This window comes from Chionomys nivalis, chromosome 1 (assembly GCF_950005125.1).
Source record: "Chionomys nivalis chromosome 1, mChiNiv1.1, whole genome shotgun sequence".
In the NCBI taxonomy this organism is placed as follows: Eukaryota; Metazoa; Chordata; class Mammalia; order Rodentia; family Cricetidae; genus Chionomys; species Chionomys nivalis.
In genome coordinates this window covers 146,584,022-146,601,891 of record NC_080086.1, presented here as the reverse complement: position 1 = coordinate 146,601,891, position 17,870 = coordinate 146,584,022, and the positions used below count along the sequence as shown (strand labels likewise).

General features: G+C 36.9%; 2 protein-coding genes across 5 annotated transcripts in view; one reads left to right on the top strand and one right to left on the bottom strand.

The window, feature by feature from the left end:
* The window catches only part of Pals2 (protein associated with LIN7 2, MAGUK p55 family member), a 106,226-nt gene extending 101,647 nt beyond the window's left edge, over positions 1 to 4,579 (top strand). The window contains exon 12 of one of the 4 annotated variants that reach the window (XM_057763083.1): positions 1,181 to 4,579. In XM_057763083.1, the coding sequence (XP_057619066.1) occupies positions 1,181 to 1,357 (177 nt within the window). In that variant the 3' untranslated portion in view covers positions 1,358 to 4,579. The remainder of the gene's footprint in view (positions 1 to 1,180) is intronic. The other 3 variants (XM_057763065.1, XM_057763058.1, XM_057763072.1) reach the window with 3 other exon arrangements.
* A 193-nt stretch (positions 4,580 to 4,772) lies between these two features.
* Positions 4,773 to 17,870, bottom strand: part of Gsdme (gasdermin E) — a 68,507-nt gene continuing 55,409 nt past the window's right edge. The window contains exon 10 of the mRNA XM_057763093.1: positions 4,773 to 13,830. Within this exon, the coding sequence (XP_057619076.1) occupies positions 13,594 to 13,830 (237 nt within the window). The 3' untranslated portion in view covers positions 4,773 to 13,593. The remainder of the gene's footprint in view (positions 13,831 to 17,870) is intronic.

The window sequence follows — 17,870 nt, the reverse complement described above, 5'->3', positions numbered from 1 at the left end:
GTCCTTCACTTTAAAACAGAACTTGAGTTTTATAAAATGAAAAAGATTATTATTGGAATGTATACATTATAGTCTTTTAGTCTACAGCCCTATGTAATCCTGGAATCTTCTTGCTTCCTTGGATATTAGCCTGTCATCACTTTGTCTAAATGTAAATCTTCTAAAAGTCTTTTTGTAACTGTATTTTCTTCTAAAGTAATACAAGTTGCAAGTTTTCTATTTGTCCTTCATTTGCCTTTTTTATCAAAAAGCAGAATCCCTTTCTGTTTCACTTTTATCTACTGATTCTGAGACTCAGCAAACATTAATAGGATCCCAGTTCATACTTGTAGAATTACATGTAAAGGTACAGTGGAGATTTGTGGAAAGCTCTGCTTTCTCATGCACAACCCATCACTTAGGTATGTACTCCACTCCGTGTGTTGTTCCAAGCCATCTAGGAGTACTTGATGGAGTGCAAACAACACTTGAAGAAATACAGCTAAAGTCTATGGGTGTGTGTTTTGGCACAGTTTAGAGTCTTCAAAACACACTTTTAAGAGTCTCCGCCTTTCTAAGTGACAGGACACAAATGAACTTTGAGTTGAACAGCCACTGCAAGCTGGCTTTACGCAGGCCATGGGAGCCCAGGTAGTTTGGATGCTCACCTTAATAGACCTGGATGGAGGTGGGTGGTCCTTGGACCTCCCACAGGGCAGAGAAACCTGCTTACTCTTTGGGCTGAGGAGGAAGGAAGACTTGATTGGGGGAGGGGGAGGGAATGGGAGGTGGTGGCGGGGAAGAGGCAGAAATCTTTAATAATTAAATTAATTAATTAATAAAAAAATCAGCAAGAAAAAAAAAGAGAATACCCTTTTAGAAAAGATTGTAGAGAAGTCAGCTGGAAGTCAGCCACTGGTAGTAATTCTTGCATTATCTTGGACAAACCCTAATAGTTTTAGGGATTTTATTCTAATCCAACAGAGCAGAAGATATAGAATACTCATAAATCATGGAAGTAGATGGAAAGATTGCAACATGAACAGATATCTAGTAATAGCTTCTTCAGCACTGTAAAGGGTAGATTTTGAGAATTGGCATCCAAATTCCAACAAATATCCAACCCCCTCATTTCTTACTCATGTTAGTTCTGAACAAGTCTGTACATATTACAATCCAAACTTTTTTCTAACATTCACAGGACTCTGATTTGAAGAAAACAGTGGATGAAAGCGCACGAATTCAGAGAGCATACAACCACTACTTTGATTTGATCATCGTAAATGACAATCTAGACAAAGCCTTTGAGAAACTACAAACTGCCATTGAGAAACTAAGAATGGAACCACAGTGGGTCCCTATTAGCTGGGTGTACTGATAATTCAATAAGGCTATCAGTTAAATAAAACTTATAAAAAGTGACTCAACAAGTAAGCCTTCTACTGGGAGAACACATGTAGAGGTAGAAGGCATCTGCCGCATCTAGGCATTTTTATTGTGTAAATTGAAATAACAGTGCACTAGGTGGAATTTTTATATAATTGTGGTTGGGAAGGTGTACTAATATATAATTTCTCTTAATTTTCTAATTTTTTATGGATAACCTTTCTATTCATATCACATAAAGAAATGCGTTCAAGCATTTTGTAGGTTTTGATTTAGTACCCTTACCTTTTTCATCAAAGGAATTTTCAGATCATTCTCTCCAACATTGGTCTCACATTTTCACTGTGATAATGAATACTTGAAATAGTTTTGTAAAGCTATCATTCTCTTAAGTGTTTAGTGAAGGATCAATTATTCTCATTAGAAAAAAAATTAGTAGTTACCGACCTTCTTAATCAGACTTGTTACAGAAGCAGAATCTGAGTATCAGTGCTATAGCTAGTCCACTTCTATCTTAATCTGACATCGAGTCTTTTCAGCACCACCTCGTACTCTAGAGCATGGCTGTTCTTTCTTATTTGCAGAGATCAGCTCCCCGCCCCCTCTAGTGAATACAGTGAAGAGCAATAGCTTGCACTCTCTATGAGCTTATCTTTTCATCTGTCGCAGTGATTTGTGATGCTGACTAATATTGCTTACTAGTACCTTGTGAGCTCGGGCTGGAAGCAAGGTCCTGCAGACAGAGAGTGCCTTATCCTGCAAAACTTCATTCACCATTTACTTACTTTCAAATATAAAGTTTCAAACCTATTGCTTCAGGTTTTTTAAGGATATAGTAAGCAAAAATATGCCTCTGCAAATGTTTGTGATATTTAAAGATGTCTCTAAGTTGCAAGCTGTTTGTTAATCACCAAATGTCATTTCTGAAATGGGAAGTGATTTGTTAGGGTATTTGTTCTGTTTTGTCTAAAACCAAATCCTTTGAACAGTTTACAAAATTTGGAAATAATTGTCAGCTATTTATATATACACACATAACACATACATTATATAAACTAAATAATGCCCTATACTTTTGATTTCTGTTCAGAAATACACTTTTTTGTTATTTAATGATTAACCAAATCCTTTAGTTGCATTACCACCGTGTACAGATTTCCACATTCGCCTTGGTTGATATTCCCCTCTAGGATTCTTAAATGGTACATATTCTTTCTTAAACATACTTTTAGTGATGCAACTAATCACTAACCTTATTTTATATTGCTGCTAGCTTTTCAATTCGGAATAGTCACATTTAAAGGATTTGGTGCTTAAATATTGATGAGTATCTTCAGTGACAGGCTCCAGACACATAAATTCTGACTTTGCTTTTCCCCTCATCAAAGTTATATACCCATCTATATAAAGATACTGATATCAATATACACATACATGTATACGTATGTATATATGGTAGTAAGCAATGTTCACGCAATATTTTTTATTATTTTCATAGTAAAACACCTAAGTTACCATATTGTTAATAAAAGAAATCTACAGGCTTTTAAATCTTAATTCTAGAATTTCATAGCCAAAATATTAATTATTTTTCATTTTTCTGGGACAGGAAATTGTTACATAGTGGATCATACACTCTTAATAACTTTTTAAACCACATGTATTTGCTGAGATTCTTGGATTCTCAAAGCAACATAAGTCAAAGCACAGTGTTTACATGGCACCTTGTGACTTAATGTTTCAACACACTGTAATGTAAGCTTGGAAAGAAACTTCAGTTCTGCTCTCAGGAAATGTACTGTATTCCCCATTGTAGCTTCATGCTATTTCATGAGGCCTTTCTAAGCAGCTTTGGGAAAATTATATCAGCACATCAGTATATCCACAAATATCTGTACCATCTTGATAAAACAGAAACAATAGTTACATATGTATTTTTATCCTTTTATTTGATGCAAAATACATATTGTCTGGCATATCATCTCTATTTAACATTGTTTCTATTATAAATGGAACTCATGATTGATGACAAAATTAATCACAGATTTCTCCTACTGAAACGATACAGTTTAGTTCACTATCCTATACATGCCAGTATTAAGAAAGTACAACTGTTTCTCAGTGAAGAATCACTGAACTTGTAACTCAGGTCCCCACCTGAGTCTGTAGGAACCATCAGGCCTTACACCATAATTCTTCCTAAGTACTGCCATCAAGGAAACTCATACTTCTCTCCTGGGAAGGGTCTAACATAACAAACTTGTTTATAATAAACTGGAGATGAAGGGGCTTAACAATGGCATTCAATAATTGGCAATAGATAAAATATACACACACATGCATGTTCTTTGGGAAAACGTTTTGTATGTGTCTTCCTAAATGTACTGTAGGATGAGTTCCACATTCAGTGTTCAAGACATTGTCATTTCTTTACAACTAATGGTTATGTGTATTTTTTTCATTTCTAAATGTACAAATGCCTGTACAGATGATGTCTCTGAACAAATCATTTAACCTTTCCTAATAGAATATATTCAGTGCCCTACAGTAGAATTTATGCCTTTGTTACTGCTGTGCTTTTATTATGCAGTTTCCATAATTTTTGTGTTTTTAGACAATATCAGGTGTCAGATCATTAGGAGTGTCTGTTTTGGCTGACTTGACACAATTGCTCATCATAGCTTTCTAAAATAGAAATTATTATAAACCAAATAGAACAAAATCCTAGATTCTAGAGTCTAATAATATTATTTATAAGAAACTGTAAAAAAATTGCTTTAAAATGCCAAATTTGGTATTAAAACGTATTTAGAAAATAGCTCAAGTTAGCAGTATAATTTAATAGCAAGACATTGATTATGGCAGTAATGGACAAAAAATGATCATTTTGCCAGGCTTAGTAATACAAACACTCAGGAGGCTGAAGCAGGGGGATTGTAAGTTGGAGGCTAGCCTGCATGGTGTAACAGGCTCAAAAACAAAACAAAAAACCAGGGCCCAGGGCTGTAGCTTTGATAAAGTATGTGCCTAACTAAGATGTGTGAGATGAGATCCTGGGCTTACTCCCCAGCAAGACATGATCCTACTTAAAAATTTGTTAAAATGATAATTATTTTTTTATGATAATTATTTTTATGTATACCAAGTATCATGACTCAGTGATTGAAGTTGATTGCCAAGGCCACCAAATTAGTTATAATTATTTTAAATGGGTAAGTTCAAAATATAAAAAGTTTGAAAATGGTAAAAAAAAAAAAAAACAACAACAAAAACCAATCTACCTACTGAAACAGTCCTTCATTATACAGAATTAGACTGGAGGACCCTACCTCCAAATTAACTAATCTTCACACTAAATAAGGAAAGGACAGTCCTGAAGTTTTGTGTGCATAAACAGTTCATTTTTTAAAAACATGTACATATATATATACACACACAGCTATGTGTATAATATGTAACTATCTTCCAAACTTTATGAATAATAAAGCTAAATATATCTGCCCACGTGTTACAGCTAGTGTTCTAAGGTTTTTAATTAATTTCAAATTCCTAGACATTCTGATCTATTTTAGATTCTTTTAAGAGGCTTTGGTTCCACCTTGAAGCTGACACTGATCTCCTTTCTGAAGATTTTATTAGAGAAACTAAGCTCAGAAAACTGTTTTTCATTATTAAAGTTGAATTTACTTAAGAAAAAATATCTCTGGATAGAAGCCTCTTGGGGAATATTTACTTAAACTTTGAAGTGAAATTGTACTGTAAGTTAGATTTAAAGATTACAGTGCCTGCCCTCCTCCTGTTCAAGGGATTTGCTGTGAGAGTGATTATAGCATCGGTAATGTATTTAAAGTTCTTGTGAGAAATTCAGTATTTTAAATAATGAGATTATTGTATATAACTGAATATTATTTACAGATTTTTTAAGAGTACATTTGATGAATAATTCAGCATCATATTGGTCTTTTTGTAAGTGTATGTGATACACTTGAAGAAGATGACAATTCTGTAGTTTTTTAAGGTAAGGTTATTTTTAAATTGTATTTTGTTTTAGCCTTTAAAGTTATATTCTTTTAAAAATATTTCTCTTATTTCATCTTGTTACTTTTTATCTTGGAGTAACTTTAAAAATGCACAGAATCACACATCCTTAGTGAACTAAAAAGCGAGAGAATGATGCTCTCTTTTCTAAGGTAAGCAAAATTTGTACCACTTGGACAAAACACTACAAGGTTATCTTGAAAAAATAATCTCTTGTGATAAAAGCAAAAATAGTCGTACTACTTCTACTGACTAAAGTCCTGCTTTTGCCCATGTGGTTTTTATAGCGTTTAGTCTCCCCTTTCTTCCATGTGTTACATAGGACTAAGTTAATACTTGTCTTCATCGTAAACTTCAAGGAGTAACTTGTGATTGTGATGTGGTAAACCTTTGAGACTACTTATTAAGTGTATTCTCTTACCCAAGATTGCTTCTCTGTTAGTCCCTGTACAGTCACCTCATTCTGAGGTGAGGTGAAGTAGCAGATGGTTAGCTGCTCAGGAACCCGTCCCTGGAATTAAGAGAGCTCCTTGATGGAGCTGCAGTCTGGAAGACAATATGGCCTGCCTTTTGGTGATCCTAATCTAGGAGTCCCCTTAGAGTCCCATTCCAAGTCCCTAACTGCTAAGCAGGCCATTCACTAATCAAACAAAACGGAAATCCTCTGACATGTTTACATCAGAGCAGACTGATCTTAACACTCTGAAGCTGCCCTTCCTTTTCCTTGTGCCTAAAATTTATATTGCAGCCTGGTTTTTATCCATCTTGTGAAGCTTTCTGGGCACCTTTATATTTATTAGAAAACAGTACTCAAAGTTAGGTCCAATTAGTGAACTCTCAAATCCAGAAAATACCTTTCTTTTTCTAATTGTTTATTGTCTTGTGACTGGTAACACAGTAGTGTGATAACTGACAACCTCAGGACACAGGTCAAAATGGCCATTTTTATTTTTTTATTCTTACTTTATTGCTTTTTAATTACTCCCACAAACTGAATTATCACATCAATAGTTAAGGTAAATGCCACTTTTAACTTGGAAGTTGACCATTTCTTAAATGTAAAACTACTGTTCTTTTAGTCTAATGAAATAAATAATTGTTACTACCACAGAGCTCAAGTGTCCTGGGGCATAAGCCCAGGACTTTGCGTATGCTGAGTGTGCTCCATTACTGAGCAGTACTCCCAGCCTTCATTTCAAAAGCCAGAAATAGTTGTCTTTATTATAGTTGAGCCAAAAGCAAACCATGAATTGGCAATATATACGTAAATGAATTAGACCATTCCTCAAATCTGACTTCCCTCATCTAGTCAAGGTTTGCAAATGGATTCTTTTCTCTATCTCGTCCCATCCCACTGAACCCGTTTCTCTCCACCTGTCTCTCCCCATAGCTGCTTATAAGATAACCACTCAGAGGCTTAATAATAATTATAATTGTTTGGCCAGTGGCATAGGCACATTACTGACTAGCTTTCACAATTAATTTAACCTGTTTCTACTAATCTGTGTATGCCCTGACATATTACTTCTTTGGCGGCTACATAGCATTTCCCTGACCCCTTCTTCTTTCTCTCCATATCTTTGTTTGGATTTTCCACCTGGCTCTATTCTACCTGGCCACTAAGCCAAAAGAGAAACACGTATTCACAGCATATAGAAGGACATCTTACATCATCTCCCCTTTTCTGTGTAATTAAAAAGGAAGGTCTTAGCTTTAACATTGTAAAATATATACAATAAACACAGTGATCAAGTAAGAATCAGTTACAATAACATCCAGTCTATTTTTATTTGACTAAAGAGAACATTTTATCATCTATCCTATTTTTGTGAGTCTAAAATTTTATTTCTAATTAGCTTTTATAATAGTTAAGGAAAACTATAACTATCTAGTCTTCATCTGCATCTTAGACTCCATAAAGATATACTATTACCTCTGTAACTGGGGAGTGCATTGTAAACAACTTTTAAAACTCTAGAAATGACAGAGATATTTGGCTGCTTGGACAATCACCCAAAGTTCTTCTGTAACGTTGGGGATCCATCTTCAGCCTATAAGCCTAGAGTGTCTGACAGACCTCTCAGTGAATCAGGAAATTTGAAAACTGTTTCACCTATATTGGCAGTTTGTCAGTCATTTTTCTTTTGTGTCCTACAGAATGTCTGTCAGACTCTTCCATGAAGCAGGAACCCTGAGTGACTTTCCCATCTTTAAGTTCAGTAGTCATTTTCCTGTGGGTTCTGCATGTCCACTTTATATAGCATACAGTTAAGCAGTCCAGGCAGGAGCAGTTTCTTGCTAAAATGGCATTGCCATACTGAAGGCAAACTCCATAATGAGTTTCTTAGATAGCCATCATCTTCTTTGAAGTAATAGGTGTTGCCAGAAACAGATGTCTTGTGTCCAAAGAATTTTTGTTTTGTTTTATTTTTTGTTTTTCGAGACAGGGTTTCTCTGTAGCTTTGGTGCCTGTCCTGGAACTAGCTCTTGTAGACCAGGCTGGCCTCAAACTCACAGAGCTCCGCCTGCCTCTGCCTCCTGAGTGCTGGGATTAAAGGCCTGCGCCACCACCACCCTGCATGTTCAAAGAATTTTAAGTTATTAAAGATTCCAAATGACATTCTGTAGGTCTTTAAGTTTTTGAAGATTATCTACCCATCTGAAATATATCTCTGCATATCTAGAAAACCTAACATGTCTATAAGTTTAACTATTATAGATGACTATTACATTTTTAAATGAGCAGAATAAACATTAATACATTAAACAAGAATAGAAACATACATAATAATATAAAAAATTGACCTTAAATTTGTATCAATATCCAAAAGTCCTTTAAATAATAGAAACATATAGTGTAAAAAATTAACTTTAAATTTGTATCATTATACCAAAACCTTTGACAATGTAAAATATCTGTAATTAATAGTTATATTTTTGTCCTATATTTTTATGTTTCCCTAAATATAACAAACATCCATCACCTACCAAATAACCAAAGGCCATCCATACCCCACCCCAACTCTTGGGAGTGTGCATGTCATTTTTTTGAAACTACTTCCTGCTGTCTATGGACTAAGTATCTTTAGGGTTCACAGAGACCTTTCAGGGGGTCTTGTTTGCAAACCATATTAGCCTGGAAGGAATCCACAGGTTTTTATCTTCTGTGGAAACAAAAGCAGAACCTCTTTTTCCAAAGCAACATATCCTTAAATTTGAAGTCAAGGTACCTTTAAAATATATATGTTGTTTTAACTCAGTAGCCCCCACCAAGCAAAGCAGTTAGCTCATTAATAGTCAAAAATTTAAACAAAACACAATAATATACATAACCCAGATTCTGTATATTTTCCATCTTTACATGGATATATATATTTTTAAGGATTTTTAAGTCATTATTTTAATCTATATCTGTTTCTACTCTTTTCTCTTTCCCAAACATATGCATATTTATCAATCATACTGTGACCTGTTCAGAGGTTTTTTTTGTCTGAATCTGTCATTATTATGTATCTGTAATCCTTTTTTTGACCAGGAGAGTTTTTAAAATGATAAACAAGCTTAGCTAGGACCAAGGCAACAGCCCTGGATGCTGGTACTACCCCATTCTGCTTTCCAACATGGTGGAGGTATGTTCACTGCCAGCTCTGGGAAGCAGCAGGTCCATGCCACCAGCAAGCTGCTTGTAGCACACTACCCACAAAATTTTTATTTTTTTTATTTTTATTTATTTATTTTTTTGCTCTGAGAAAAAATCTACCATGCAGCATGCTGTCCAGCTTGGAGACATCTCTATGTACCACGGCAGGAAGGTACCATGCTGTGCTCAAGCCCGAATTCCATGACATCTCTGCACCATGGCCTGCATGAGAGACACAACCAGTAAGCTGTCCCCAGCTTAGTTTAAGCTTTCCCAGGTCTATGTAGATGTACTTGCCCCACATTGGGTACCAGATGTATGAAGATGTATGTGAATCCACGAGGACCCAGATAAGAGTATACGAAAGACTTATTAAGTAACATGAATTACAATAAAGAGTGCTGCCGCGGTCTTCCATTCTGCCTTGGAGTGAATGGAAGCAGCAGTCTCTGACCACCACCCAAGAGAGTGAACGAGACCTAACTAGTCAAGAGGAAAGAAAGATCACAACATTAAAAACTGTTCAGCTGAAAAGGGTGGGAGCTTAGGGGTGGAGTGCTTTGCAACCGTAATGTACACATGGCCCTAGGCACACGCCAACACCCCAGCAAGAAACATGTACACATGGCCCTAGGCACACGCCAACACCCCAGCAAGAAACAAAACCCCTTCTGAGCTATATGTTATTTTAAGCCAGAAGCCTTTAGCAATTAAGACATGATTACATCTTATGTCAGAGAGCTTGTTAGTGGTTGCACTGTTAGTAAGCATAGTCCAAGTGATAAATACTTAGCCTTTGCAGGAAGAGCCAGTTAGGTGCTGTACTATTGTAGAATGAGCATGCCTTTGCAGTGAGGAGTCACTCTGAGCACATATAAATTAATAGAAGAAAAATCCTCTAATAATAACATGTGCCTAGTTCTGGCCAGTGCACATAGGGAAGCAGCCTTACACAGAAAATGGTACCAGTTTATACACTTATATAGGTATTGGGCTTATGCATTGCATATATGCTACCATCCTCTAATCTCTTTCAGGTCTTGACCCAGGTTACACTTGAACAATTTAAAGAGGTAAGAGTGGGCAGACGGGAGATTTACACAGCAAAGATACAGCAGTGTTGTTTTGATTGCTTGCTGTCGAGGGCCATCTTTCCCATTTGACAGAACTATAATAAAAGAACAGAGGCCTAATGGCAGATCAGGACTTAATGATAGCTGTCACCATGTGCCACTCCCTGGAGCTGCAGCCCTAAAGACATGTATTCTGATATGGGAATGGGCCTCACGGCTGGTCATTCTTGGTAAACAATCTCAGGAGTCCTAAACTCCAGTTATTTTTGAGGAACAAAATTTCCTTCCCTGCTATTTTCTGACAAGCCTAATTAGTACATTGCTTATTTCCCAGTTCCTGTGGAGGTGGCACTCCCTTAGCTAAGACCTGCTTTGTAACTTGGTGTCTGTCTCCTGGTTTATAACATTACTGTTGTTCATGTTTCTTCTAACTCAGTAGCTCGTGTGTATCTGAACATAAAATGCAAAGTAGATGTTTGTTTTCCCTGTATGTCATCTTATAAGAACTGATTCTGGTTCCTGTTTCTTCTGTAACACTGGCTTTTGTTGTTGATTGTGGTGGGGTGTGGTTTTGTTGTTGTTGTTTGTTTGTTTTGTTTTTTAAATGATGTCCTACAGAAGAATGAGCAATAATGTTGTCTTAGGGTTACTATTGCTGTGATGAAACACCATGTCCAAAGCAGCTTGGGGAGGAAAGGGCTTATTTGGTTTACACTTCCATATCACTGTTCATCATTGAAGGAAGTCAGGAAAGGCACGCAAGCAGGGCAGGGACCTAAAGGCAGGAGCTGATGCAGAGGCCATGGAGGAACTATCTTTACCAGCTTGCTCCTTGAGGCTTACTCAGCCTACTTTCTTATAGAACCCAATACCACCAGCCCAAGGGTGGTACTATCCATAGTGATCTGGGTCCCCCATCAATCACTAATTAAGAAAATATTCTACAGGCTTGTTTGTACCCTGATCTTATGGAGGCACTTTCTCAGTTGGGGTTCCCTCCTCTCAGATGACTATCCTGTACCAAGTTGACATAAAATTAGCCAGCACAAGTGTTCAGCAGCAAATGAAATTTTCTGCAAGCTGTTTTGAATTGTCAGAACCTACAAAGACCATTTGATGTGAATGACTTACTTTGAAATTTTTTTGTCTCCCCACCCCCAGTTCATGTTTATATAATTTTGCTCCTAATACAAGCACTTACTTGCTCTTTGTAGCCCCACCCTCTTTAGTGACTGTAGGAGTTTTCAGTAGAAGACAACATGCTTATAAAAGTCAAAGCTTGCCAAATTGCTTAAGGAACTTTCTGATAAAAAGGTTTAAAAATAAAAGTTAAGCAGCCCTGCTTTCCAGATGTCTGCATTACTAGATTCTACAAAAAGGAACACCACTGTTGTCCTTGTTATTTTCTATAATACAGTAAGTACTGATTTTTTAGAAACTCACTATAAATCTTTCAACAGATTTCCATATACAGTTAAAAATTAGAGATTGCATATTCCTGTTAAATATTTTTTGTGCATCTAAAGAAATGCTTGCTGTTGGAAAGATGAGCAGTATTTTGTTAATAGGTAGAACTAAGAGATAAAACTACAGGATAGCACATTAGCTTTTATTTCGATTTTTTTTAAGTCCTTGGTGTAAATTTTTCTGTCTAAATAAATTTTCACCTGCCTCTACTTTTCAGCCAGGATTCCCTATGCTGTTGTTTCTGTTCTGGCTGATGAATGGTAGTGGCTTTCATAGAAAAGGATTTCAGAGTTGGGGAAGATTAAAATACAGGATGAAGACACACAAACTGCTTAGACAGCATGAGTCACTATAGCCACTTCCCATCTGCCCAGGAAATAGTCACCATGTGTTTCAGCAAGCAGCCCTGTTGTGGGTTACAGCTTAATACTAGGCCTACAGGAAGAGGGCAGCGACCCATCAAAACACCGCAGTGTGGCTTTGTGCAGCAGGCCGTCTTTCCAGAAGTGTCCTTTGTGTGTGTGTGTGTTCACATGTCACATAGAGGCTAAAGATATCGTCATCTACTGCTCTCCATATTTGGGGTTTGTTTTGCCCAGACAGGTTCTCTGACTAAAACTGAAGCCCTCTGGTTGGCTACTCTGGCAAGCAAGCAAGCCCAGACTGTCTTCCAGTGCTGGTATTACAGGTGTGATCACAATGCCTGGCATTCTACATGTGTGCCAGAGAGCCAAGTCAGGTTTCCATGCTTGTACATCACTTACTACTGAACTGTCTCCAGCTGTCTCCGGTCCCTTTTATATTTCCTATTTTATACGAACCATCATTCAGGGTTTTTTTCTTAATTAGAATAATACAAAATTCCAACCAGACTATAAAGGTGAGGAAATAACTTTTTTTTTTTCCTTGCCTTTTGTCCTAGTCACAAAGTCCCTGAATTGCAATACTCCATTTCCAGGTTTCTCCTGAACTTTAGACATGCATTCCCATGCACATACATGTGTGTTTTCCACCTGTAGGTTCATATATGTTCTGTCCATAGCATGTTTTTTATGTCTTATGTCAGAAATAGATGAGACACAGCACCAGCTCTGCACAACTGTACACATTTGCATTTCCTTCCTAACTTGTGATCACTTTATTTCTGAGCAGTGCCACTGGTATAGCCCTGTAGAAGACAGCTGCATAAGGTGAAGTCTATGTTTATTTTATTTCATTTTTGTTACTCTTCCTCATAATGTGAAGGGGCCATGTGGGTGAAGTGAAGGTAAAAACTGCATCTCCCTGCTGCTTCAGTCCAGAGGCACTGGGTCTGGTCTATAATAACAGATACTCTGAGTGGAATCTGGAGGCTTGGGGAAACTGTCCAAATCCGCTGAAGCAGAAGGACATCAAAACAGAATAAATAGCAAACTATACATAGTTCAGAATTTCTTTTGATAGAAATGGCAGCATGTGACAAATTCCCAGAATCCACTGGAATTGCTCCAGACATAGTATATTCATCAAAGCATAACAAAGTCAAATCAAAGAAATATATCTAAGTCCCCATGTTGAGGTGGGTAAGATAAGATGTCCTTAATACAATTTTGTTTCATATGCTCAAGTAGTGTTACAGTCTCACAGTCACTGTGTTACAGACAGCATGTCAGAAAGAAGTGAGGAGAAATTGCTTTCCTACAGCTTTCACAGCCTGAGATGAATTTTGAAGTCTCAGACTTTTTCTGTTTTTGTATAACAGCAGTGAGTGTAAAATAAGGTGACAGGTGGGTGAAATACAAAGCCCTTGACTCTTCCCTCAAGTAACTCAAATGTTAGGATTTACCATGGTTCCCAGGTCACTGACTGTTGGCACAGTGCTTGCAGGCATTTAGTGTGGAAAGTCACCACTTACTGTGCTTGGAATTCACTGAGCAACTTTTAACATGCTTGGACCCAAATCCCACAGTATTTTCTCAATTCTCTAAAGTACTCAGCCTTGGTCAGTAGCACATAGTTCTAACAAAGACATTACTCATGGTCTTTACTTAGTAGAGTGCAAAGCCCACTTAGAGTGATATGAAGAATTAGTGGGAAGATGCAAGAGTCCTTCAGGGTGGTGGCTTTCACAGACAGCTGCATCCTCTCCAGGGCAATGTCAGCAGAGGCAAATAAACGCTGCACAATCTCAAACCTCTCAGTATCTCTCAGAGGAGCCAAAGTGGGGTCTTCAAAATCACATACCCTATCACCAGACAGAGCATGGAGCTGAAATGACAAATTTAAACAAATGTAAACCAAAAAAAGTCCCAGAAAATCCAATTTAGATACATTTCTTAAAAACTCCCAGATAGGACAGGAAAACCATTGACCATAATAAGATACATGTTTCTTCATGCTAAGACCTTAGGCCTATTGTTCTCTTCCTTGTCTGTATTCCTGTCTGAATCCCCATTCTGTTACACCTTCTAAACTTTACACCTTTCTTTACACCTTTCTAACCCAGTAGGTTAGAAAAATCAGCATGTACCTTTTGTATGTCACATATAAGGATTCATCTTGGCTTTACTGATAAATATGTACATTTTTATGGGGTATATTAGGGTAATTTAATACATATATAGAATCAGTAAAAAATCAGACAAAAAGAACTTTTGTCTCCAGACACCATTTTGTGTTGAATTTTTCATACACTTGTAATTATTGTGAAATATGGTGGTTTATCTCTTACCTACCATGTTAAAGAAGATCGAAATTCCTTAGAATTTTCAGCCATCTTCCCCACTGCTTATCTGAGTCTAGTGGTCATGATTCTAATGTGTTCTTCCAAGAGTTTGACTTAGTGTTTTCTACAAATGCATGAGAGTGTATGTCCTGTGTCTGACCTGTTTCATTTAACAGTGATCACCAGTCTCTGCCATGTTGCTACCAATAAATAACATGTTTTCATTTATTATAAGGGAATACTATTGGACTGTGCATTTACCTGTGTTCTTTGGCCTTCATCTGTTGAGGAACATCTGGGTTGTTGTCACATGTTAGCCATGTGAACAGGCTCAGCAAACATGGGAGTATACATCTATTGATATTTCATCTTCAGATAGACATGGTAGCACTCAGTAGTTTCAGCACTCGGGCCCTCCATAGTGTTTTCTATAATGGCTGTACTAAGTACATCCTTTCCAATAGTGTATAAGAGTTTTCCTTTTTCTACATCCTCTCTAGCATTTCTTACATCTTTTTCATGATAGTTATTTTAATGAGGATGATATGCTACTCCATTGCAATTTTGATTTGTGTTTCCATGGTGATCAGAGAGCCAGTAGTGGGTTGTTTTTTTTTTTTTTTTTCATGTACTTGCAGTTTGTATATCTTTTGAGAAATATCCATTTAGGTTTTTAGCTCACTTTTTAATTGGATTGTTTTTATGGTATATGGCCTTTTGAGTTTCTATATTATCCAGAGAAGTCCCTTGTCAGAAGATTGTAAATACTTTTCTCATGGTATGTTATATTTTGTGATGCTATTGAGTTCAGTTGGTACTACTTTATTGAGAATATTTGTACATGAGTCTGTGGTTGTCTCGTCTCCTCTGGGTATCCAGATAATACATTTGGTAGAGTTCATCTGAGTTCACCTTCAAATAACGGAAGTAGCATTGGAATTAGCTCTTCAAGTCCTAGACTATCTTTAGGAAATTTCAGTTACTGTTTCCCTCTCATTGCTGGCCTGTTTAGAGTTGATATTTCTTTTGACTCAGCTAGCTGTGATACACATATCTGCATAGGTTTCCGGTTTTGCAGCACTGCAGTTGCTACAGTCATTCCTTGTGATCCTCTGCTTCTGTTGTGTGTAATGTCTTCGTCCATCTCAGAGTGTGCCCAACTGCTACCAGCGCACATACCTAATTTGTTTTGACAATTTTGCTTTACTTCCAAAACACCAGATTGTTTTCTTGATTTCTGTAGGTTTTTTTTTGTGTGTGTGTTGTTGTTGTTGTTGATAAAGGGTCTCAGTATGTATCCCTGGCTGCCTTGTAACTCACTGTATAGATAAGGCTGGCCTGGAAAGCACAACGATCCTCCTGCCTCGTCTGCCCATACCTAGCTTTCTGTGTTTCTAAGTTTTGATTTTCTGCTGTGCTTTGGGTTTTGATTTGTCCTTGTTTTCCCTATGTCCTTGAGTTGCAGCAGTCAGTTGCTTACAATCTTAAGATCTTTCTGTTGTCTGATATATGCATTGTTCTAAACTTTCCTTTCACTGCTATGTTTACTGTGGATCATGGATTTTGTTGTGTTCCTTGCATTTGTTTCTAGAATTTCTCCAGTTATCCATTAGTCACTAGGAACATGTATTTTTATAATTTCTGTTCTTGTTTTTTTTTTTTATTTTATTCCCTTGTGATCACCAAAGATAGTTAATATTCATAGTTCTTATACTAAAAATGGACTTTGGGGTTGAAATACAGTGAGGTCATGCGTTAACTAGTAAAGTGACAAGGTTAGAATGTATGTGGATAGTTGTATTTAGCAAAGAGGAGATGAACATGATTTTGCCTTTGTTTATTTATTTATCTATTTATTTATTTATTTATGCAAGAAGAGAGGTTCCTAAAACGTGTCTTTGGGAATAGTAATGGTTTCCAAAGACTATTTTTTTTTTTAAGGAATAAGCATGAATGAATCCTTAAACAGAAGCTATAAAGTGGTAGCTGGAATTATAGTGGCACCAGCTAACACCTCTATCAGTTTCAAGGGTTTTATAAAGACAAAAAAAAAAAATCTCTTCCAGGCTAAACTGCTATGAAAAAAAAAGACTCAGATTAGATACACCAATTTCTTTTTTCAGTTAAAAAAATCTAAGTATTTTAGTCCTTTGATTTAATGAGTGCAAAACTTCAGAGTACAAAAAGATTTAGTTACCAATATATTGTATCTAAAGATTCATTCATTGCCATTGACTCTAAGGCAGCGGTTCTCAACCTATGGATGCATATTAAATTCATAGTAGTAGTAAAATTAGTTACGAAGAAACAATGAAATAATTTTATGACTGGGGTCACTACAACATGTATTAAAGGGTTGTAAGCATTAGGAAAGCTGAGAACCACTACTAAGGCCTTTATTCAGAAACTAGCCCATGGGGGCCAGAGACGTAGCTGAGCAGTTAAGCATGCTTTGTTCTTAAAGAGGACTATTGGTTCCCAGTGCCCAAATGGTGGCGGCTTCTGATCTGACTCCCTTCCCTGACCCTTGAGGGGATCATACAGACAATACACTCATCATGTAAATAATACTTTTAAAAAAAAAAAAACTAGCAGAAAGATTCATGCTGGATTATGTCTTGGGAAAAGGGGGTGAACACGGACACAGGCTTTAGAACACTAAAGTTCTACTGAATTCAAAACTGAGCAGATGGGTGATGCAGCATGTGGCTACCATGCAGATAGTAAGGCTGTTGAAGGGTAAAATGCCAAGGGCAAAAGATTACATGCTATGTATCAGCAGATTGGCTTTAGCTCAGAGGAGGGTGGGACCTTGATAGAAACCTACAAACTTCTTCCTCTTCAAAGTAGTTGTTCCTAAAAGTTCACCCACAAAGTAAGAACATTGTATATACCAGACAGTGGTGGTGCACACCTTTAACCCCAGCACTTGGGAGGCAGAAGCAGGCGAATCTCTGAGTTTGAGGCCAGCCTGATATACAGAGCTAGTTCCAGGACAACCAAAACTGTTATTTAGAGTAACCTTGTCTCTAAAAATAAACAAACGAAGAACATTGTATTTGTCTCACAAAATCATTTGGCTAGTTATACCCCAATGTCTCGCAGCCCCATGGAGCCTGACAGTACCTTGGTATCATCAAATCGTTTGTACCACTGAAGAACCCTGAGCACCCTTTCACTGAGTTTGATTCACAGCCTCTATGTAGTCTGTCTTGTGCCCTTTCTTATTCCTGATATAATAGGGTTTAATGTGTTTTAGCTATCATAGGTAGAATATGGACAACTGGTTATTCTTGATTTCTTTTACAATAAACCAACTCTTACACTCTTCAAATTAAAAAAAAAAAATGCATTGAGACTTATTTGTGACCTAACATGTTTTAGTCGTGAGTAGTACATATTTCTAGTAAGAATGAGTTTACTGCTACTGCTGTTGGTTAAGACGCCCTGTAACTGGTAACACTCATGTGTTTTGACCGAAGTGTTTCTTTCATTTTGTGTCTAAATGTGCTGCCCAAAGTGGAAAAAGAAGGGAAATCCCTGACTATACCTGTATTTGTCTCCCTTCTTGCACATCTACAGT